At 38.8% G+C, this 23854-nt stretch overlaps 3 protein-coding genes across 4 annotated transcripts; 2 read left to right on the top strand and 1 right to left on the bottom strand.

Moving 5' to 3' along the window:
* Positions 1-46: 46 nt before the first annotated feature.
* On the bottom strand, positions 47-1713 carry LOC141832895 (F-box/kelch-repeat protein SKIP6-like). 2 transcript variants are annotated; one of them, XM_074720261.1, is made up of 2 exons: positions 492-1713; positions 47-330 (listed from the first exon to the last, which is right to left on the bottom strand). In XM_074720261.1, exon 1 carries the CDS (start codon positions 1633-1635, stop codon positions 520-522), a length of 1116 nt encoding a protein of 371 aa, XP_074576362.1. In that variant the 5' UTR covers positions 1636-1713; the 3' UTR covers positions 47-330; positions 492-519. The 2 variants fall into 2 exon arrangements, with proteins under 2 accessions (XP_074576362.1, XP_074576363.1); XM_074720262.1 differs by having other exon boundaries at positions 47-304.
* A 712-nt stretch (positions 1714-2425) lies between these two features.
* On the top strand, positions 2426-13375 carry LOC141832893 (LRR receptor kinase BAK1-like). Its single transcript, XM_074720256.1, has 11 exons — positions 2426-2818; positions 3780-3912; positions 3986-4057; positions 6396-6539; positions 8776-8847; positions 8936-9007; positions 9114-9226; positions 11391-11525; positions 11594-11935; positions 12074-12468; positions 12746-13375. Exons 1-11 carry the CDS (start codon positions 2611-2613, stop codon positions 13058-13060), a joined length of 2001 nt encoding a protein of 666 aa, XP_074576357.1. The 5' UTR covers positions 2426-2610; the 3' UTR covers positions 13061-13375.
* Positions 13376-14996: 1621 nt separating this feature from the next.
* On the top strand, positions 14997-21970 carry LOC141832896 (putative protein phosphatase 2C 41). Its single transcript, XM_074720263.1, has 5 exons — positions 14997-15347; positions 19258-19497; positions 19621-19897; positions 21124-21278; positions 21385-21970. Exons 1-5 carry the CDS (start codon positions 15309-15311, stop codon positions 21523-21525), a joined length of 852 nt encoding a protein of 283 aa, XP_074576364.1. The 5' UTR covers positions 14997-15308; the 3' UTR covers positions 21526-21970.
* Positions 21971-23854: the final 1884 nt, after the last annotated feature.

Genomic DNA, 23854 nt, shown 5'->3' with positions numbered 1-23854 from the left:
AACGTTAGTCTACATTCAATCCAAGGTCAACAATCCATGTCTTCCAAAAGCCAAATCTTTCTCTGAAGATAGATGACTGTAATGTAAGTTGGGAAATACATGATACTTGAACCACTGCACTTTCTTGGCCTGATAAATGCCTTCAATTCAACAAGAACCAACTAGCATGGTTCCATAGAATCTACGCTAAGAATCAAGTGGAAAAACACATCGCAGCATCAAACTTGCATCACTTTTTGAGCTTTCCAGATAGATTGCAATAGCAGTGGCTACACAAGTTTCTAGCTTTTATGGATTATACAATCTGCAGCCAGCATGAGGATCAAGAACCTGTAAACACAAAGTAAATTCTTGTGAGCAGTTAAAAAAGTTAACAGCAATCCAAAATCTAGTATCTTACTGGATGCAAATTAGTGGGTTTTGGCAAGAAATTGAAGTGGGGAGAAAGTAGAAAAAGAAAGACAATGAGAAAATGCTGTTGCAGAACTCACATCGCAAAGGTTGAATCTTTTTGCAGTTTCACAAATCCAAGGGCACGCAGTGGGCAATGTATGATCCCTTGGGGGCGTCTAGGACGACAGGCTCCTGCCACAGAAGCGATCCCTGCAACCTTCCATCCGTCGTCTTCGATATCTCGATCCCAGCCCACTCGATCACCATTTCTTTCCTCCCGCTCGCCAAGTCCTTGCCTGTCCACAGAAGGCAGAGCAAACCGCCCAGGTTCGTCAACGTCGCGCCGCACAAGAAGGTGGGCAGCTCCTTCTCTACCCCCTCCACTTGCTTCCACTCGTCGGATTCCGGATCGTAGCCCCTGATTTTGCCGAGGAAGTCATAGGAGTAGAGTATCCCTCCCACCACCGTCGCCCTCCCCCTCCACCCGTCGTCCAGAACCGGAGGCACCGGACCCCACCTGGCCTCATCCAACGGCGCCGCCGGGTCGTACACCACGCCGCCCCGATCCGCCACTGCGAGGATCCTGCCCGCCAGGACAGCGCACCCGTGCATCCACTTCTCCCTGACGAGCATCGGACTGGGAACGACGGCCCATTTCCCTCCAGCAGCGGGGTCGAGGGACTCGGCCCAGGCGTCGGCCCAGGGTAGGCATCCGCCGATAGCGTAGATGCGGCCGCCGAGGGCGGCTGCCGCGGCGAACTCGCGAGCGGCGGACATGCGGGGGCCGGAGGACCACCTGCGAAGGCGGGCGTCGAAGATCTGAACAGCGAAGGAGGGAACTTCAGCGACGGATCCGCCGAGGAGGAAGAGGGAAGCGCCGAGGGAGGCGCAGGCGGAGCCGATGGCGGGGAGGGGCGGCGCGGGGAGGCGGAGAGGGGGCGGCGACTTCTTCCTCGAGCCGCTGAATTGGAGGAGGGGATCGAGGAGAAACCAGGACTGGTCGGTGGGCGAGCGGAGGTTGAGGGCGAGAGCGGGGGGGTCGGGGAGTGATAGTTGGGAGCGGGCGGCCCAGAAGATCGGGGAGCCGAGGAGGGAACGCCACGATCGCGATACGACAGCGAGAAACGGGTGATGGGAGCGGGGCACCTGGGCGATGCAACGCACCGCGACGTCGTCTGGGAGGCCAGGGATCAGACCACCCGCGCCGGCGGCGGCGGTGGCGGCGGCGGAGGGGCGGGCCATTCTCACCGGCGGAGAACCGTAACGGCCGCGAGGAGGAGATGGACGCCGAGGAAGTCTGGATGGATAGGGATCCGAGCTGGAATGGATTAGAAAGAGGCGTTGGTGATACGACATAGGGCACGACCTCATGTCACGACAGAGGCGACGACTCCGGAAGCGAAACGGCATCTTAATTCTTACGGGAAAAAGAGGCGACAGTGGATTGATTACTAAAACAAGGTGTTAACAGATTTTTCTTTTCTAGAATTAACAAATAAAAAACCGGTAAATGAATAGAACTAAATCTTTTTTTCCCAATTACAGAAATTGTAGCCATATGCAAGTCTAAACAAGCACGTGAAAGCTCACTTCTGCACTTCAATTTACTAAATCAACATATTATTATTATTATTATTATTTTATCAAAAAATTTTAAATCAAGATCTTAGTCAGTCCGTATGATGTAACGGATAATTCCGAGAACCACCCAACGGGTGCCGCCAGATATGCGCGGCGGGCCCCACAGCAACCTCCACTCGCTCGTGGCTTCGTCAACTCTCCCACACTCCCACGTCCACCCGCACCCACGCCCACCCCCGCCCCTGCTTTATCAGCTCCGAAGATGTTCGACTTGAGCTCGTTGGGCGACTCCCTACGTCTCCTCCGTGAGAGTATTGGTGCAGGAAACGCCGAATCGGACGGTGGTGGGACGCTGGATGGCGTCGAGATGTTGTACATGACGTCATCTAGCACTCGGCGAATATGTCTTTAGTCGTGCTTCCTGAATGACAAGATACAGCGTATCCTCTCGGCTCGTTCCAAGCGTGCTGGGATAAAGAAAAGCGAAGCGGCGAAGAGGGATACAGCTAAGCGCTCGCCGTCTGGATCTCCAGCTTCCCTGGCTCCTCGCTGCCTGTGGCACTTCGATCTCGGAGCTGACTGCTTCCGCCGACTGCCGCTTTCGTCTCCAGTCGCCGGACGCGGTTCTTGCGAGGAATGGTGGGGCGTTCCGGTTCGGATCCTTCTATCTGGGGCTGTTTTAGCTGGAGCTGGGGATGGATTTCCGGTGCCGGTTTCTGTAGGAGGGCGCCGAATCTTCGTCTGAGTGAAATGGCGCGGGTGGAATGGGTGATATGGCTCCGGGGGTTCATCTGCCTCGTCCTCGTGTTCGATCCCTTCTCTAGGGTTCTCTCCAACATGGAAGGTACAGAGCGATCTTTCCTTTTATTCTGGTGCCGATGCTGGTGCTGTGAAATACATAGCTTCCTTAGTTCTACCACAGTTTTTGCGGTGCGCCTGATCTGAGTCGAGTGATTGGGATGTGGGCATTATTGTCATAAATTTCCAAGCTTTGTTTTTTTCCCCGCACTTCTTTTTCTCGCCCAAGTCTTTACGATTGGAACATGCTAGAAGGTTTAGTTGCTCGGCATGGTCTGCTGGATTTGGAAAGGGACGCAAATCATAGGCCGGATCCAAACATGGCTGCTCTTCTTGTCCATGTGGATCATTGACTTTCGTAATTTTGGATTTGGTTGACTTATTTGGCACTCTAATTCTGGCACAACTATTTTTTAAGACTATTCAACCAATTACTAAGATATCGAGAGTAAGATTTGTAAGTTAATCTCGATTGAGTTATTTTTGGTCAAATATGGAATGCTTTTGTGAAAGAATTTCTTTATTCTTTGCAATTTGGTCAAACTTTCTATTAATTTTATATAGTAGCGTCGTCTTCTAGAGAAAGTTGGACATTATGATATCTTTTGTTACTTCCCGAATTGGTGAATTTACAGTATCAAATTTTTAGTTAACGTATGATTTGAGAGTGATCTGTTATCCTAGATGATACAGTCAATTATCAGCGAAGCTAAAGGGATAAAATTGTGGTTATTTTGAGAGAAAGTTCCCTTTTTTAGTGATTTTCATCAATTATACGTGTTATTTTATATTACATGAATTTTTATGTTAAAGTTACTGTAAGGTTAAAATTCCTGATAAGGAAATTATAAATGCATCAATCACATAGCATGGTTGGGTGGTTTCAGACAACTGTAGTTAAATCCTTTGTCAAATTCAGTGTCAGTTCTCTTCCTTTCTGAAATTTCTTTTCCACCTAGACCACTTATATATCCTTCATGTGTTTCATGCTTGTATAATGTGCACAGGTGATGCTTTGCACTACCTGAAGGCAAACTTAAATGACCCTAATAATGTGCTACAGAGCTGGGACCCAACCCTGGTTAATCCATGCACGTGGTTTCATGTTACATGCAATAATGACAATAGTGTTATCAGAGTGTAAGTGAACTCACCTCTCTATGCATGTATTGTTATGGAAATCGATTGATTGACCATCTTTAGTTGTTTGTAGTGATCTTGGAAATGCGCAACTATCTGGTACTTTGGTTCCCCAGCTTGGTCAATTGAAAAATCTGCAATATTTGTAAGTTCCGTGCTATATGTTCTGGATTACATGATTTTTTTTTTTGAGACATCAAATTTGATAATTGTCGAGTCTCAACTTTGATGTACATTTCTGACGCTTTCACAAAATTTATGACCTGAACTCCTTAAATCTTTTGTTATACTTGTCTTATCACCAGGGACGGATCCAGAAATTAGAGTTAGGGGGGGGGCTTGACTTAATATAATGAATTATATATTATTATTCATATATATATATAATAATAATAATAATAAGTCATTTATACTATACCATTCAATAAAGTTGTGTCCTACGAGATTTTGAAATATAAAATTCATCTATAATAGAATGTACATTTATATCCTTAGTTAAATCTCATTCAATATAGAATGTCAAACTATAGAGGTTAAGAAAATATAGAGGTTAAGAGACATTTGATGGCTGTAAGGGTCTCAAAATTTTCAGTGTAAGCACCTAGATGAGACAATATTATACAAAGAAAAGAGAGCTCATCAAACTCTGGCCTTGACCAACCACCTAACTTGTATCAATATTTGAGGGATTACCAAGCCATGGATCCCCCTCCAAGATGATGATCCAAGGAGCCAAGCGCACAAACCAACCCATTGTTGAGTCACCAAACTGTTTAGTGCATCCTCAAGTTGTATCGAGCCATCAAGCTCACTTCTAACATGACCAACCCGAAGGAAACAACTACTGTGCTTTGAGTCATCAAGCTCACTCCTAAAGTTAAAAAGCCAAGCATCTTGTGATTCTTTTGTTTAAAGCAGATAAATTGCCTTGATCCTTTTTCCATTATGGTTTATACTCCAACACAAGAATGTAAGTTTTAATTTAAAGATTAAAAAAAATCACACACACACATCCTTGCTTTGCTCAGTTACTATGATAAGAATTTTCATCAACATTTCAAATGCACATAGCAAGGATTAATATATATACAGTAAATATTGTATCTATCACAAAACTTATAAAGCTATCATTGTTGCAATTTTACGCAGTTATCAATTTTAACAATAAAGATTGTTATCTCTATAAGGAAGATTTCAAACGATATACAAGTTCAATCAATCTCTCTGCTTTCTTCTTCCATTAGCGTTTTGAAGCAAAACCGACACGGTATCAGAAATTATTACTTCCAGACAAAATCTTTAAAATCACCGCATGATCCATGTAAATTTCCTCTTCAGGAACAAATAGAAATCTTACAATGAACTCACAATCAGGCATACAAACAAACACCTTTTCCACACTTTCAATTGCTCATTCAATCCGTTACCGATTGGAACAGATTGACAAAAAGATTTAAGCATGGGAACCTTCACTTTTCATGATTTCGTAGCAATAAAAAAAAGAAGAAAAGGAAAATTAAAGGTTTGAATTTTGAACTCACAAGATCGGCACCAAAAGAGAAGAGTGATGGAGAGCCATCTGGCGCAAATCATTCAACGCTTCACACCCTCTGATCCAATCTTTCGAGCTCAACTCATCCAGCAACACCTGCTCAGTAATCCCAACACATCAGATCCAGAAAGCGTACCGAAAATTTCAAAATTTGAGATTTCGATCGGCGACAGGACGAACCGCCATCTTCGATTCTGGATCGGCGAGGGCCGCGAGGTCCTCGGAAGGGACGTACTCCACAGACTGCTTCGGAGGCGGCGGATTCGGCGTATTCTCATCATTCACGCGGGAGTTTGCAGCAACTCTGCGCTCGCTCAGGATCCGAACCAACGAAAAAAACCTAAAAAATTTGCGGGAGACAGGGCTGGGCTACAGCCCAGTACAGCCCCTGAGAAGATCCGTCTCTGCTTATCACTGTCCTGTTCAAATAGTTTACTGCCATGCATATAGAGTCCGTTTAAATAGAATCTTATTGGTTATTGCTGTGTGTTTCAACTATGAATTATGGCTATTGCAGAATTTAGAATTCCACCTTTATATTTTGTTATTTCACGAAACTTTAGAACCTGAAGTACCAAATTCTTATGTTATACTTGTTTTATCCCTAGCTTGCTCAAATAGTTATCTGTCACACTTATCCTTTCCTTTCAAATAGAGTTTTATTGGATATTGAAACGTGTGCCAACTATGAATTGTGACTATAATTGCTGAAATTAGAACTGTACCTTTATATTTTGTTGTCATACTATGAATTGTGACTATAATTGATGAAATTAGAACTGTAATTATATTTTGTTGTCGTTAAAATTAGATAGAATTTTATTGGATATTGAAATGTGTTTCAACAATGAATTATGACTATAATTGCAGAAATTAGAATTGTACCTTTATATATTGTTGTCATTAAAATTATTTATTCTTTGAATGGCAGAGAACTTTATAGTAACAACATTAGTGGGATGATTCCTAGTGACCTTGGCAATCTGACAAACTTGGTCAGTTTGGATCTCTACCTGAACAGCTTCGCTGGTGAAATTCCAGATTCATTAGGGAAGCTAACAAAGCTGCGTTTCCTGTATGACTATATTCTTCCAACTATGATCATTTAGTTTTTGAATAAGTGATGTAAGGAATGCTTTGCTATAGTTTATATTATATTGCATTGCTATATTAGTTTGTCAGGTTACTTTTTGAAAGCTTTACAAAATTTGAGAACTGGTGATCCCTTCTTAACAATGGTTTTCATGTGGGCATCATTGCAACACAATATTGCTAATGGAGGATAATCTCAGCACGGCCGTGCCCGACATGTCTCCCATATGAGCCATCTCCAACAATTTCACTTTGGTACACCAGTACATTCCAAGTCTAGAAACTAAGTTGCCTCATTTAATCTGCTCAAAAGTGTAGTTGATCATTTGTAAATGTGTCTCTATTGGTCTTCGTATTGTTGGAGGTGAGCCTGGTTGTTGATTCATGCATTATACTGTTATTCAAGGGGTGATCTTACCTGTGAGCTCGCCCAGGTGCAAGGGGCAGCACTACCCTGCTAAGAGTATAGGAGCTTACCCTCAATCAGAAAGGATTGCATCCAAAGCCTTTGAGCAGACTGTTTTTTCCTACCACCCAAGTTGATTTCTTATTATGCAACCCATGGTGTCTTTGACCCAAGCAGTTTCTCCACAAATTGACCTGATGCTATACCGATTTAGTCTCAGTTATGTATGTGTTTTCAACATGAAGGTCCAAATTCCAATAAATATTAATCTGGTTTTTCTCATGATCCTCGACTGAGGTATATCTAAATGCCTAGACCCTTTGCTCTATAGGAGGGACAAATCATCTTTGGATGTGAGGTAATGTGTTGATGGACTACATAATAGGGCTCTTTCAGTGTGGTTGTGGACATTGGAATTCTTCTGGACCACATAAAGTATGTATTTTGTCGATTTTACTTCTTTTTTGTTGACCTGATGCTATACCAATCTAGTCTCAGTTATGTATGTGTTTTCAACATGAAGGTCCAAATTAAATATTAATCTGGTTTTTCTCATGATCCTCAACTGAAGTATATCTAAATGCCTAGCCCTTTCCTTTATAGGAGGGACAAATCATCTTTGGATGTGAGGTAATGTGTTGATGGACTACATAATAGGGCTCTTTCAGTGTGGTTGTGGACATTGGAATTCTTCTGGACCATATACATTATGTATTTCGTCCATTTTACCTCTTTTTTGTTGACCTGATGCTATACCGATTTAGTCTTAGTTATGTATGTGTTTTCAACATGAAGGTCCAAATTCCAATAAATATTAATCTGGTTTTCTCATGATCCTCGACTGAGGTATATCTAAATGCCTAGACCCTTTCCTTTATAGGAGGGACAAATCATCTTTGGATGTGAGGTAATGTGTTGATGGACTACATAATAGGGCTCTTTCAGTGTGGTTGTGGACATTGGAATTCTTCTGGACCAATAAATTATGTATTTTGTCGATTTTACTTCTTTTTTGTTGACCTGATGCTATACCGATCTAGTCTCAGTTATGTATGTGTTTTCAACATGAAGGTCCAAATTAAATATTAATCTGGTTTTTCTCATGATCCTCGACTGAGTTATATCTAAATGCTTAGACCCTTTGCTCTATAGGAGGGACAAATCATCTTTGGATGTGAGGTAATGTGTTGATGGACCACATAATAGGGCTCTTTCAGTGTGGTTGTGGACATTGGAATTCTTCTGGACCACATAAAGTATGTATTTTGTCAATTTTACTTCTTTTTTGTTGACCTGATGCTATACTGATCTAGTCTCAGTTATGTATGTGTTTTCAACATGAAGGTCCAAATTCCAATAAATATTAATCTGGTTTTTCTCATGATCCTCGACTGAGTTATATCTAAATGCTTAGACCCTTTGCTCTATAGGAGGGACAAATCATCTTTGGATGTGAGGTAATGTGTTGATGGACCACATAATAGGGCTCTTTCAGTGTGGTTGTGGACATTGGAATTCTTCTGGACCACATAAAATATGTATTTTGTTGATTTTACTTCTTTTTTGTGCTTTATTTTCTTTGTGTATTTTTGTTTCTCATTTATCACAACAATTTGGAGGGTGTTTTACTTCTAACACTTCTCATTGTGTTGAATTAGCTAAAAGGGCATGATTTATGGTTTTATTTCAGTATAAGGGAATTTCTGTTAAGAGTTGTGGTTTCTCCCCTATGATTGGCATATTGATGTGCATTTTTAAGCATCTTCTCAAATATTTGAATTATTCTTATTTTTAAAATTTCTGTGAAGGATAGCCGGCTTAACAATAACAGTTTGTCTGGTCCTATTCCCAAGGCTTTGACTAATATTACTGCTCTCCAAGTTCTGTAAGTTGTGGAATCTGAGCTTATGTAATATGTTAACCTGTGTAAACTATTTGCTATTATATGATTTTGACTATGATTTAACGCTCAGGGATTTATCAAATAACAATTTGTCAGGAGAAGTTCCATCAACTGGGTCTTTCTCTCTATTCACTCCAATCAGGTGTTTGTCATTCCATTGGAAAAGATTGTCGAGTCATTAATGGCTATATGATTTGCTAATTGTATGCTTTCACCTAATTGTATGTTTTTACTGACTTGCTATGCAGTTTTGCCAACAACCCTCTTTTATGTGGTCCTGGTACAACGAAGGCTTGTCCTGGTGCTCCTCCTTTATCTCCACCACCCCCATTTGTTCCTCCAACTCCACCTTCATCTCAAGGTAGAATGTGGTGGTTCTTACAAGAGGCCATTTTGAATTTTTATGGTGATTTGACTTTACATATTCAGGTGAACTTGATATATATTTTCAGCTGTGATTGTTACAATGCATTTGTATTGTCTAACAATTACATTCAAAGTTCCTTCCCCTTCTTCCTTTCTCTTTCTCCATCAATTATGTTGCAGTATTCAGCATGGTTGGCAAACTCAGCCAATCTCAGTCCTGATCGGCTGAGTTGAATTGCAATCTGTAGAGTCTGATCTGATTTTACCATATTTCTGGGGCATCTCAACTTAACCCTAGGAAAAAGAAAGAAGAAAATAGACTAAAAGCCTTAAAAACCTAAAATTGATCTGAAATTGGTGAAAGTTGTACAAGGGAGTGGTGATGGTATCTTGGAGGAAAGGTGAAGGAGTGAGATAGTGAGAGATATTAGGGCTTTTAAGCATACTAAATATAAAATGTTTTGATAAATACATAATAATGCAATTAACTAACATTTGTATTATTAACTATGCCTAATTAGTATTATATAATTAATTATTATTACTTAAACAAAGTGCTTGTTTTCTAAATTTTTTCTAATATTTTGAAATTATTATCAATAATTTAGTATCATATCTTGAAATTAAAATAATTTAATATTTATTTTAACTATAAAAATTGATGAACTTAATTAAAATAATAGTTTCGATACTAATTGATAATAATTAATACATTTTTATTTGATATCTATTTTTATTTAAAAAATGTTATTCATGGACGGAATTACAATAATATTTATTAGTATTTTTGATGTTAATTAACAAATATATCTGTATTAATGATCATTGTTAATACTTAACTATCAATAATAACTTACTATTAAAATGTACTTAGAACAATCCAGACACTAGTTATTTTTCTGTTTAATAAATAAAGAGTTAATTATCAATTAATATTCTGAACATTACAATATGGTATAAAAAATATTGATAATTTATATGAGAAGAATATACAATAAAATTCTGGTTGTTTTTTTAATACATTTTGTTATTCCTTCATTAAATAAATTTATTTTCTTCTTTGCATATTTATTTTATTGTTTAATTTTTTTCTCTTTAATTCTGATGCTACTGGTCCAATCGATCTGGTATGGTTAATACCTAGGGTTTTGGAACATTAATACTATCTGATATTGTCAACCATGTATTTGAGTTGAATTTACCCTGCTTAGAATAATGTGGATAGTATCATCATGTTGCTTTGTTTGATAATTTATCTAATTCATGCTACTTATAGGGTGACATATTTGTTGTTTGAAGGTGATTGCTTTGTTTTCAACCGTCTATTTGCCTATACTGTATTGTGTGAGTGGTCAAAATGGAGAGTTTCAATGAATTTTTTGTGTTGATTGTTTTTCAATGGTTGAAATGATAAAATGACCACCAGGGTAAATCGAAAAAGAGCTTGAGATGACATGAAAATGTTCAACGGTGACCTTAGATTCTATGATTATAAGAGTCAAATTAATTAGGGTGGATGATGCAAATAACATAGGGAGACCAAAGAAAATTTTAGTTAATGATTAAAAAAAATTAATTGAAGGGGAGCCTTGGCACAATAGTAAAGTTGCTGCCGTGTGACCTAGAGGTCACGGGTTCGTCTGGGAAACAGCCTGTTACAAAGCAAGGTAAGACTGCGTATGAATAGATCCTTCTTCGGGACATCGCAATTAGATCCTTCTTTAGGACCTCGCATTGGTGGGAGTTTCGTGCATCGGATTACCCTTTATTAAAAAAAAATAATTGATTGAAATATTTATATTGAAATGACCTCGTATAGTCTTCAATGGAGAGATAAGATTCATATGGACAACAAATAATTGATAGTTGGGATAAACTTGCCTTGATGATGATAACTTTTAAATAGTTGCTGCTTGAAGGTCAATATACCATGAATTTTCAGCAGATTCATAGTTTGGATGTTAATTTTTCAGCCACCTATATTTGCCTATAATGTTTGATGGATTGGGAATTTTCGGATACTTGTTTCTTGAGGAGACAGTTTTCAGATTTTTCACTCTTTTTCTTGCTTTGTTCCATGCATCTTAGGTCTTAGATAGGGTATGATTAAAAACTCTCTTCTGGATGGAATCTAAAGGTTGTTCAATATCATTGAACAGGAAGTAGTGCCTCTAGCACTGGAGCAATTGCTGGGGGAGTTGCTGCAGGTGCTGCTTTGATTTTTGCAGCCCCTGCAATACTGTTTGCATGGTGGCGGCGTCGTAAACCACAAGAACACTTTTTTGATGTTCCTGGTTAGTATCAAATATATAAATCTATTGTCATTTCCTCCCCTATATGAATGTATTGTTTTTTGTTTCAGCCGAAGAGGATCCAGAAGTTCATTTGGGTCAGCTAAAAAGATTTTCTTTAAGAGAATTGCAAGTTGCAACTGATAACTTCAGCAACAAGAATATTCTGGGGAGAGGAGGATTTGGCAAAGTATATAAAGGACGACTTGCAGATGGTTCACTTGTAGCAGTAAAGAGGCTAAAAGAAGAACGGACTCCAGGTGGGGAGCTTCAGTTCCAAACAGAAGTTGAGATGATCAGCATGGCTGTGCATAGAAACTTACTCAGGCTGAGAGGATTTTGTATGACGCCAACTGAACGATTACTTGTTTATCCCTATATGGCCAATGGAAGTGTTGCATCACGTTTAAGAGGTATCTGTTATCCTTTAATTTCTCTGTTTTTGCTTATAGAATCTTAATGTTCAGCTGGATCACTCATAAATCCTGAAATTTCATAAGGGAAATTAAATTCTTATAGATTCTAATTTTATGTATTATGCTTATTTCTAGAGCGTCCTCCCTCTGAGCCACCTCTTGAATGGGGAACTCGACGAAAGATTGCATTGGGTTCTGCAAGAGGGCTTTCTTACTTGCACGATCATTGTGATCCCAAAATTATTCATCGTGATGTTAAAGCTGCAAATATTTTGTTAGATGAGGACTTTGAAGCTGTCGTTGGAGACTTTGGCTTGGCAAAGCTAATGGACTACAAGGATACTCATGTGACCACTGCTGTCCGTGGAACTATAGGACATATAGCCCCTGAATACCTTTCGACTGGAAAATCCTCAGAGAAGACTGATGTTTTTGGCTATGGAATCATGCTTTTGGAATTAATTACAGGGCAAAGAGCATTTGACCTTGCCCGACTTGCAAATGATGATGATGTTATGTTGCTTGACTGGGTAAGCATATCATTTCCTTTTGATCACACTAAACTTTAGAATGTTAGAATGAACCAGATTTTGTGTTTGGTTCTCTGTTGCTTGGAATCAAGAACCATTTTGTAAGTATCTGTGTGTGGGTTATAACAATTGAGATCCTCTTTGAGGCTTGTTATGAACCTAGATGACGCAGAGAAAGTTTCCTTCCGGCTTCTTGATGCCCTAGAGATTAAGTGCTTGTAATTTTATTATTGTTCCTATTGAAGTGGCTAAACCTGCACCCTGTTTTTCCTTTCAGGTAAAAGGATTGCTACAAGAGAAAAAGCTGGAAATGCTGGTTGATCCTGATTTGCAAAAAGACTATGTCGAAGCCGAAGTGGAGTCTCTCATACAAGTAGCATTGTTATGCACTCAGGGCTCCCCAATGGAACGGCCAAAAATGTCAGAAGTAGTGAGGATGCTTGAAGGTGATGGTCTTGCCGAGAGATGGGAGGAATGGCAAAAGGTCGAAGTGGTAAGACTGGAGGAGATGGCCCCCCGACACCTCAACAGTGAGTGGATATTGGACTCCACCGACAACCTTCGCCCGGTCGAATTATCTGGCCCAAGGTGACCATAAGATGAAAATGCTAAACTCCGCGATCTTCTTCCTCTGCATTTGCGTGTTTCGCTCATCATCGCGATAGATCCAGAAAGAGGGGAAATTGTGTATATGTTATCTAAGGGGTAAATTGTATCATCCCCTATCTTTTAGTGTGGATTTCTTTTGGTAAAACTCTTTTACATTTCCACTCTTGCAAGCAATATTGGAGCCTCTGCAAGAAGGAACATTGGACTTTCACTAACTCAGGCTTCTGTAATTGATAGAATCAGATATCACTAGATTTGTTAAGCCAGGCTTTTCTGCATCTTTGTATTGGATTTTGGAAGGGAATTGACAACTTTTAAAGAAAAGAAACTGATAGAATTTTAAAAGTATGCTAAAAAGCAACAAGTAACAGTGATTCATTACCCATCGTTGTCTATCATCATTTATTTTTTGTATCTAGATGCTGAAAACGAGTTCTTTCAACGAGCAGCAGCAAATCGATCGATAGATCTCTTCACCAAATCCTGTCTCCCTTCCAGGCTAACTACCTCTGACAGCAGTTGTATCTTTTTGCTTGCAGCATCTTGATCGCAGTCTGCCACATGATTCAACCACATGGAAGGCAAAGTGCCTGCGGCGTCGTACTGCACGTGACCATGCTGCAACAGCCACGAAGAAAGATCTTCACGTGGCACCTCGTGGACTGACTACTTCTGATGCATTTGCGGACACTGAAGAACAGTCAAATGTGAGAGAAACTGAAGATCGACCATAGTCAATCATATTATGGTTATAGAGGGAGACAGCTGTCTCGGGAAGGAGATACCGTTGCCAGAGATGCGTGATTTAGTACGTACTATTTGTCGCATTAATTGTTTGTCTAGATTTAGTATGTACTATTGTCGCATTAAACTACTGCCGCAAACCTATAGGGTACAAATTAAGAATATATTATTTTCTTCCAAATCTAACGTCTCATTTTAATTTTTTTTAATGAAAAAAATATCTCATTTTACTGCCATTTATTATTTTCTATTTAATTTCTATATCACTCAATTAAATATATTATAATAATTATGATTTTGCAATCATAAAGTCTTAACTACTATAACAATTACACACAGTTGGATAGTAAGATGAGATACTCTTTTAATAAATAAATTAAAATGTAACAAAAAAAGTCCCTTTTGACTTTTGTCCATAATAGTATTATTGTATCGTGGACCTGTTTATTTTTTAAAATAAAATCATAACAATAATTTTTTAAAATATAAATAGAAATATTTTTTTAGAAAATAATATATATATTTTTAGAAATATTTTTGTAAAATTCTTTTAGATATTTTTAAGTATTTATGTTAGGTTTAATACATAGGTCATATGCCCTGTTTAAGGGCATGCCTAACTTGACTTGAGAATCAATTCTGGCCCAACATTACATGGCTTAAATCTTATTAGGGGAATAGAACTAGCTAGGTCAAGCATACAACTTAAAAATATAACAAAATATCTAAAATATATATATAAACGATCATATAAATATTTCTATGAATTTTTATTTCTATTTTATTAATTTTAAAATATTTATTACTATTTTATTTTATTTTATCAATAAAATTGAATATCATAAAATTTGTCTCTCTTTGATTCATTTACCATCCTAACTAATCAAGAATGTTGCCATGTAAATAAATATATTTACTGGTTTAATATTTACCATATAAATAAAATTACCGATTTAATACGTGATAAATATTAAACCAGTCGGTATTTCTTGGTCAAACCCCGAAAATGCTCTGATTGGTTGAGTTCGTGAAACCGAAAGTCAAACGTTTCCAGTGGTTTTGTCAGAGCATGCGCCATGATCAAGTCTTACAGCTTCCACCTGAAAATAATTAATTAAAAATTTTCTTATTTCCACCATTGTCATCATTTCGCTGCGTGCTATAATTTATTTGTTTATTTAATTGTTCGGAGACGAGCAGTACTCGTGTCTTCTTCTCCTTTTTCTTCCGAGGTTGGATTCTCCTTCGGAGGCGCTGTTCTTTGCTTCCATCTCGCCCAGCACATCGCCTCTTCCTTCATTCTCTCGTCGTCGCGATCGGATCTTTCGTCGAGGTTCGATCTTGGCGCGTGCCCACGACGCAGGGAGCGGGTTCCTCGAGGCAAAGTGGAGGCTTTTGCGAGCGGCTGCTGTCAAAATCGAGTCTTGGATCGGGGAAGATTGACGTCGGGAATTTAGCCGGGCGGACTGAGAAAGTTTTGGATTTTGATGGGGTGGTTGTGCTGCTTCAGAGGCTCGTCCTCTAAGGTGAGGGATTTTAACCTTGACCTCGACCTTGGGTTTTGTTCCCGCTCACCTCTATTTTGCTGAACTAATTTTTCGATTGGTATGTTTTCCTTTGTCTAATCTTGTCTGTTTCCGATTCGAGGGTTTGGCTGTGTTGAATCTCCTGGATTCCTTTTGCAGTTATTGTTTCTAAAAATCAGTAAAAGAGCCCTTTTAACCTTATAAACGATTCGTTTTCGTACCAGTTCCGGTCTGTTAATTTGTCTTGCTTTCTCAATTCTCTTCTTTGGTTACTTGGCATCAGCTGTATTAGAAGGCATCCTTTTGTTGTTCTAACGTGTTGCTGCTATCTGTTATCAATAGGTTTGGTGTTGGGATTAGACTCGAGAAGATGATTCCTAGTTATCATTTAGAAACTTTAATATGTCAAAAAAAGGGGCAAAAGTGTTTCAAATGCTTAACTCATGCCAACTATACTACTGTCGATTTCATCAGACTCGTGATTCTTAGATGAAATTGTTGGTCAAAGGTACAACCTAACATATATTTGTTAAAGAGTGACCTGAATACTGTTCATAACATTTTGATGGCTGGATTTATTGCAGTTGATGTTATGGATCCAAGCTGTACAGAATCACTAAGGCCAGTTTGCTACTGAAGTATGATAGAATACAAACAGAGATTCAAAACAACTGCAAACACTGTGATTTGGTGGAAATCCCAAGATTCACTTTCATAGGGGATGATGATTTGTTCTACAACGCCAAACCTCTCCACAGTGACCTTTGTCTATTTTGTGTCTTTTTCAACTGTGTGGTGCATATGTATATATTTATCACGATCACCAACACCTTCATAAATCCTAAACCGCATATGGTAAACGAAGTCCTAAGGGATAGTATACTCAGGTTGTGGTGTCCTGATGGATTTGTTGCTACATGTTGAAGCCTGCTGGCAGATCCTAGCCAAGCTTAATCAATTTGCTCCTACCCCTTGTATTTTTGTTGCCTTACCATGTCCTGACTTGAAACTGTATCGGCTTAAGCATTTTGCAACTCTTGTTTACTTGATTCGGTATCTAGGCTCCTACCATAATGGTATGACCTACCCAGCCTTAAGGTCGGCAACACATCTCATTTCCTATATCCTTCAGTTGACTCTCAAGCATCATCAACAAGTCAGATATTGGAGTCACACATAGCATTTCTTAACTTTGCTTTGACTGTTCAAGCAACTGAACTTCTTCTATACATCTTTCCTCCAACAGCCCCATATGGGACTCACCTATTGCAACTTACAACTACTAAGTCCCAACATGAATATAACTTGGTGGTTGAAATAATCTTCTTAAACATATCTGCTGGTTATTATCTTTTTTTTTTCCCAAGGAGACTTCTATTTTAGATATCACATCACACTCATAGCAGTGCCAAAAATCAATACACTTGCTTGCTCATGAAACATTCAATCCTGGCTCAGATATGCAATCCTCCAATTCTCATTGTTCAAGACTAGACAAGGAACACGAGTTTATTGGTAAACTCTTCACTTAAATTGCATTCTTCATCACATCCAATATCACCATATAATTGGGTTCAATGAGATAAACAATTGTTTCCTTTACAGAAAGTTGCCAACTAAGAACATGTTTGGGTCTGCATAATAATCTGATTATATATGGCTCAATTGACCCCCAACTCTTTAGGCCCGCTGAATGACAAGCATTCTTCTGTATTGCTTCATAGGGATCTCACAATCCACTTCAACATCGATCAGTGTTACTTCCATCAGAATATACCTAGTCCACATTAAGTGCATGTGCTAAAGTATGTTGGGCTTGGACCATGAGAGATGCAATTCACATAATGCACTCAAATCTCATAAGCCAATTATCTTGAAGTGACTTGCTAATTATGTGATGACCATCTTAACATCCCACACATTGAATCAATTCAACACCTTTTTGATTCAATCAATTCAAGATACACCATTTTTGGATACTCATTCCAAGTTGCTCTATCCATATCCACCTTTTGAAGGAATTTAAGATAGGCCCAAACATCTGATCAGATATAATCCAATATGTCCTGGCTGATTCTCTTTGTCATGAAACTGACCTTCTACATCTTGTCGAATACAATTTCTTTGCAAAATAACTCACCTGTATGATGCCTATATGGGAGATTTAACCAAGTCACATGTCAGAATTGGATTCCCTTCGAATTCAATAGAAGTGATTTTTAAACTACAGAATCACCAGCAATATTACTACTATCCATGATGTATAGCTTACTATTTTTCATTCTGCCTGTAAAAGCTATGAGTGATTTTGTTAAACTTTAAGAACTCTGTGTTTACCAATTTCATCAATCCTTTTGCATCTGATACATTTAGAGGCCATATTTCTCTTCAAGTTGGCAACATACACAGATCTACTATATCTTGATAATCCTATCAGACATCCTGATCTTCATTGTATCCTTCTCAGTTATTCTACATGGAAAATCACTCATTTTTTTGTCATGTTATAACTGCATGTAAGAGCTAGTAAAAAATAACTGTGCAAGCTAGATAGTGACACAATAAACAAAACCATCAAAATTACTTCTGATGTAACACTTTTCTTGCTATACCTATCTAATATTTGTGATAGTCTGTCTTGATGTACAGTGGGAGTGTTGTAAATCCTTCTTCCTGGGCTTCACCTTTTATGGTTTCTCATCCATGTAATATATTCTCTTAGATATACAAGAAACAATGAACAAAGTAGCACGAGCATAAATTTCCCATCATTGTATTTGATAAGTTTTTTTTATTTGTATGGCTATTCTCAAACTCATTAAGATAAATTCTTGTCCTTTATTTCATCTGATGGAAATATTCTTCTGTTTCAAATGGAGTTTATTGGTGACCTTCGTTGTATACAAAAACTCTTAACTTGAACCATAATCTTGTTGTTGTTGTCTCTGAAGACAATCTTGAGAATCTCATTGAAAAAGATGCAACTAAAATTGTGTGAATGTGTTAGGATTCAACTTTGGCTTCTCATCTTGTGTCAAAATGGTGGCATCTTCTCCATCACTTCTATAGCATCCTTCTGATGAATTTGGACAAAGATAATCATTCTTCACTTGCCCTAGTCAGGCTTGACTGACCTGCTGTCCCTGAGCTCCTTGTATTATTGTTATCCTGGCCTTTCACTTGACCTGAGGCTTCACGGACAAGCCTTCTGTAGTTATACACACTGGACTTGGGCTGACCAACTGAACTTGGTCTATCCAACCCCTAAAGAAGACAATTTCATAGATTAGCACTAGCATTAATCCCTTGGCTGCTGCTGTCTGGGATCGACAACAAAACTGCTCATATCCTATGTTAGCCACATTCTCCAAGTCTGCTTTATCTTCTGCAAGTCAAATATTTTTGAAGGAGAAGTAGGCCATTCTTGGGTTGTTTAAAGTGTGGTTCTTGGTGCCTAAACTGCATTTTTTTTAGTCCATTTCTAATAAGCAATTTTCATTTTACTTCTTTTGTTGAGGCTTTTTTGCTGCTCTCTCACAGTAGATTGATGAGGAAATTTACATGTGATGTATGAAAAAGAAGAGTTAAAATATAGGTTAATTGGGTTCTGACATACCCTGTGATCCAGTCTTATATCATATCTCGAATCGATTTTCTATTTTCGCAAATAAATTAACTTGTGGCCAATTTATCTCCTCAAAATGTCTGTATTCTGTATTTGATATGAAAGTCATTGTACCTATGAGGATACATTCGGACTAACATATAGTCTTGATTTGATAATTATGCTACTAAATGAAAATTTATTAGTGGCTCATGAACTTGGTGGTTTCAAGGAACTATCTAATAAGAGTTCTAAGCTTCAGTTTGGTTGTTTTAGATTCTCTAGGCTTAAAGTTTCTTTGTGTAGTTTGCAGGTTCTTCATGTGATGCTGGTAAAGGGAAAAGTTCTCAGGGTCGCACAAAAATCACTTATGGATATAGCCTTGTTAAGGGGAAAACAAACCATCCAATGGAGGATTATCATGTTGCTAAGTTCATTCACATGAGAGGACAGGAGCTTGGTCTATTTGCTATATTTGATGGACACTTGGGAAATAATGTACCTTCCTATTTACAGAAGCATCTATTTTCAAACATTTTGAAAGAGGTGCATCACTATCATATTTATTTTTCCTGTTTGATTTACATATAGAGTTGTAGAATGTATGTTCTATGGCCATAATATAGGAAATATAATAGTGTGACATGTTGTTTTATTTCCAAAATATAGGAAGAATTTTGGACTAATCCAGATGTAGCTATTTCAAAAGCCTACGAGAAGACCGACAAGGCAATACTTTCACACAGTCCTGATCTTGGTCGAGGTGGATCAACTGCCGTCACTGCAATCCTCATTGATGGCACAAAGTTATGCATTGCTAATATTGGTGACTCACGAGCAGTTCTTGCAAAAGGTCAACAGGTGATACAATTGTCAGTTGATCATGACCCCAACACCGAGCGTGGAAGTATTGAGAATAGAGGCGGCTTCGTCTCAAACATGCCAGGTCCCTTCAACTCTTCCACTCTATGTTCGATGTTCTGTAAGTGTGAACAATAACATGCTTTCTTTTCCCAGTGAGTTGCATTATTGTTTCAGTTAGTAGTAATTGGTATATATGATGATCCTTCAAATATGAGTTTGATCTTTGGTGGGCATATGAAACATGGAGGAAGGGCAGGAGGGACCTTCCTACTCTCATACATATATGCTCTTATTCTCATGTCAAAGGCTCAGGTTAGTGTAGTCCCACTCCATAAAATTGAAAACATGGGTGATCTTATTCATGACTGTTAGACTCAGGATCAATTGATCTATCCTACTTAAGAAACTAAAATTTTAGGAAATTGATATGACCTTCCAGAAAACCATCAAAGAAGTGTATATATACAGTTGCTGAAATATGGCTCAACATTGGACAACTTGGCAAAGTCTCCTGGAACAACAGCATGTTGAAAACTTGGAAGTCCTACAATGAATCCAAATAAATTTTTTATTTGACAATATGTAGAAAATTATAATTACTGGTCTCACAAGCTTGTGGCTCCAAAGCCAAATCTAGATTAGACAGTTCATGCTAGTGAAAATAGCAGCTTCATCACGGCATCTGCTGAAAAGACCAATTATGCTAATTGCTTGGACCTTGGTTAATAGCATGCTGAAGTAAATAACATTCTGGTTTGTAATTTGGGGGTCAGTTTGTCTCTTGTCTTTTTCTTTCAACAAGATCTCATCTGATGCATTTTGTGCTGTTGCCCATGATTTTGTAGCAATCAACTTGAATGTGAGCAGAACAGCATTCTGAATTAATATCGTCTGAACACAATAACTGGTCTCTTCCCTTGTCTTTGAACATGATCTTAGCTCAAGCATGCTGTGGTGTTTAAGCATGACATTGAAGTAATCACCTTGAATTTGAGTAGAACAACATTCAGCTTCTTTCCCTGTAATCTGATGTAGTAAATTGAATTTGATAGTTACACATCTTACCTAAAATTTATTTTGCACTATGATAAGGACAGGCATAATAACTTGATTCTTTACTCCTAGAATTTACTTTTTCCCCCAGTTCACCAATGTTCAAGAAAAGGTAATTTTCAGTAGTGATGCTTCACACTATATTTAGTCCGTGTCACTAAATGGGATGTCCGGAACCTAAATATAGAAGATCATTATCGTTTTTTAGCTGCAATCTGTTAAAAATTCACATGTTTTTTCATTTTTTACTGTCAGGAGACGTTCCAAGGGTTAATGGTCAGTTAGCTGTATCCCGTGCTTTTGGAGACAAGAATTTGAAATCACATTTGCGGTCAGATCCTGATATTCGTTGTTTAAACATTACATCGGAGACGGAGCTACTCATCCTTGCTAGTGATGGTATATGGAAGGTTTCTTCTTCAACCTTAAAACTAATTATGCTATTGTAATGCCAATTATACATTGGGACTCATCTAAGAAGAAGTATATTTCTTTTTTATTTCAAATTCTATTTAGGTCATGAACAATGAAGAGGCAGTTGCGACTGCTAGAAGGTTTAAGGATCCACAAACTGCTGCAAGACAATTGACCACCGAGGCACTGACTAGAGACAGCAAAGATGACATTTCATGTGTTGTTGTCCGATTCAGATCATAAGAAAACATGTCTTTTTAGTCATCCATAATCAGAGATTTCACTTGTATCTTTTTCAGTTGACCATCAGAGATTTGGATCATCGGTGAGGTTACTGATACAGATTCATACGGGAATACCATGAAAGCTAAGAACGCCAAAGAGTTCAGCTTTCAACTACAATATGACCAGTGCCAGTGTTGGCAATCTATGAACCCTGTAAATGCATGGAGTGTGATCTTATGCCATTTCGCCGACGTTTGATAATCAGAAGAATCCCATGTTTTTATGATCAGGGAAACTAGCAGATTGGTTGGATTGATTACTTTCTTTCTTTTGCATTTCCTTTCCTCTTTGGATTGCGGTTTTGCATCAGAGTTTCAGTTTTAGCATGGTAGTTCTTAGCTGTCTTGATAAGAACGTGATTGTCTTGTTGTAATTTATTAAAATAATTTGTGTTTTTAATCCAGTGCAGTGCAGTGCGTATGGGTGGATATATGCATGTATTTCCAAGATGTGATATTTGGACACATTCAGAAAGAGGATGATTTAAAACACTACTAAAATAAGATGATGTTTGGTTCAGTTTTATTTTGTGATTGAATGATTTGTGGTAATAATATCTTTAGTATGGTTTATTCCAATCATATTAATCATAGTTGATGTGATGGAGATGACAGGGGCTAGATGGCGGGTCCTTGACTCGATCAACACAGAACTAAATTGGCTCGACTCAAGATTGAGTTTGGGTCAAATCAGTTTGACTCGTAGTCGAGCTTAGGACAAACTTGGCCAACTCATTATCGAGCTCGATTCGAGTCAGTCCAACTCACGTCCAAACTAGACCCGACCACGAGCCGAGTCCAGCTCGGACCCGTTGACCCGGTTAGCCGGGCCGAACTGGAACCGGCCCGGCAGCGGTTCCGGTTCAAGATGCTGTGAAATCGGCGGGTTGAACCGCCGGTTCAAAATTTTAATTTTTTTTTCATTTTCCCGTTGGAACCGGCGGTTCCAACGGCTCCAAATCGTCGGTTTCAACTGTTGCTGTGGAGCAGACATTCAGTGCCGACAGCAACATATTAGATGAACGGCGATCAACTATGTCTTCCGACTCATTGGAAGCCCAAGCATTACTTGACGATTGGACCAGAGTCGAGAAAAGAATCCAAGGAATGCAACTTTCAGAAGACGAAGCGGAAGAATTTGATACTGAAGGAACGAATACAATTGGAGGAACGGGAGGAAATGGAAGTGAGTGATATAAAAGGGTCAAAATATAAAAGAATTACATGGATTTTGATTCCCCTATACTCTAAGGGGATACGTACGCAATTTAATAAGTATAAGTCTTTTTTTTAATAAATTTTAAATTTTTTAATATAATAATCTCGAACCGTCGCGAACCGTGAACCGTAACCGTCTTGGGCAGTTAAGGTTAAGAGTCGACCTGCCATAAACCGTCGAACCGCCGGTTCCAAACCGTCGAACTGTCGGTTCTGAATCGTGGTCGGGTCTAATCCAAACTTGGATCAAATTTGCAGATCAAAAGGAGGCGTCACGCCATCCTAATTGGACCCGAGTTGAATTTGACGAGGGACTCGATCAAATGAGCGAGCGAATGAGAGATGTGTCAGAGACACGGTCTTAGTATGTGGGCGGACGTGTAGAATGCGGTGTGGACACAATTCAAAGACATGGGCTAACACGCGAGAAGTGTGAGGATTGCTTAGTGAGGATTATCATCCACTATCCTATAACAATATAAAAGGATGCTCGCTCACATGGATACAAACACACACACAACACTTTTCTTCTACTTGTATACTTTTTTCACCTTCTTTTTTCATCGAGATCTAACTTAAACATCAAAGGGGTTTGATCAAGATCCGTCATGAACTCCCTTCTAATTCTTTTATTCTCAATTTGCCTAACACATTCGCCGCCACCAGAAACCTTCACCAAAGCTAGACATCTTCAAACCCAATGTCCCAAAATTCCTGCATTGCTCGACTAGGCAGAGGCCAACTCGGAGAGCTACCAATCCAATAGCCACCGACTTGACAAAAACCTACCCTCGAGGAGCCGGCCTAACTTACATCCGACATGCAAGAAGAACTTGACTTCAACACACTAATAAGTCAACTCATCCCTTGATCTCGACCGGATCAATTGTAATTAATTCGTTTACTAAAAACTACTTGTAGTTTGCTTGAGGTATTGTTTGGTTGGATTTAGTAAGCTTCAGTAGCAGCATTGAAGTACAGTGATTCATTCTAAAGAATGACTGGATCGAGTAAGATAGACTGAGTGAATAAACATCATCTGGTCCTATTACAACAGATAAGTTTGTAGT

The sequence above is a fragment of the Curcuma longa genome, chromosome 8 (assembly GCF_044706935.1).
Source record: "Curcuma longa cultivar G26 ecotype Majalengka, Jawa Barat chromosome 8, ITB_CL_G26_1.1, whole genome shotgun sequence".
Lineage (NCBI taxonomy): Eukaryota > Viridiplantae > Streptophyta > Magnoliopsida > Zingiberales > Zingiberaceae > Curcuma > Curcuma longa.
This window is presented reverse-complemented; position numbering and strand designations above follow the sequence as displayed.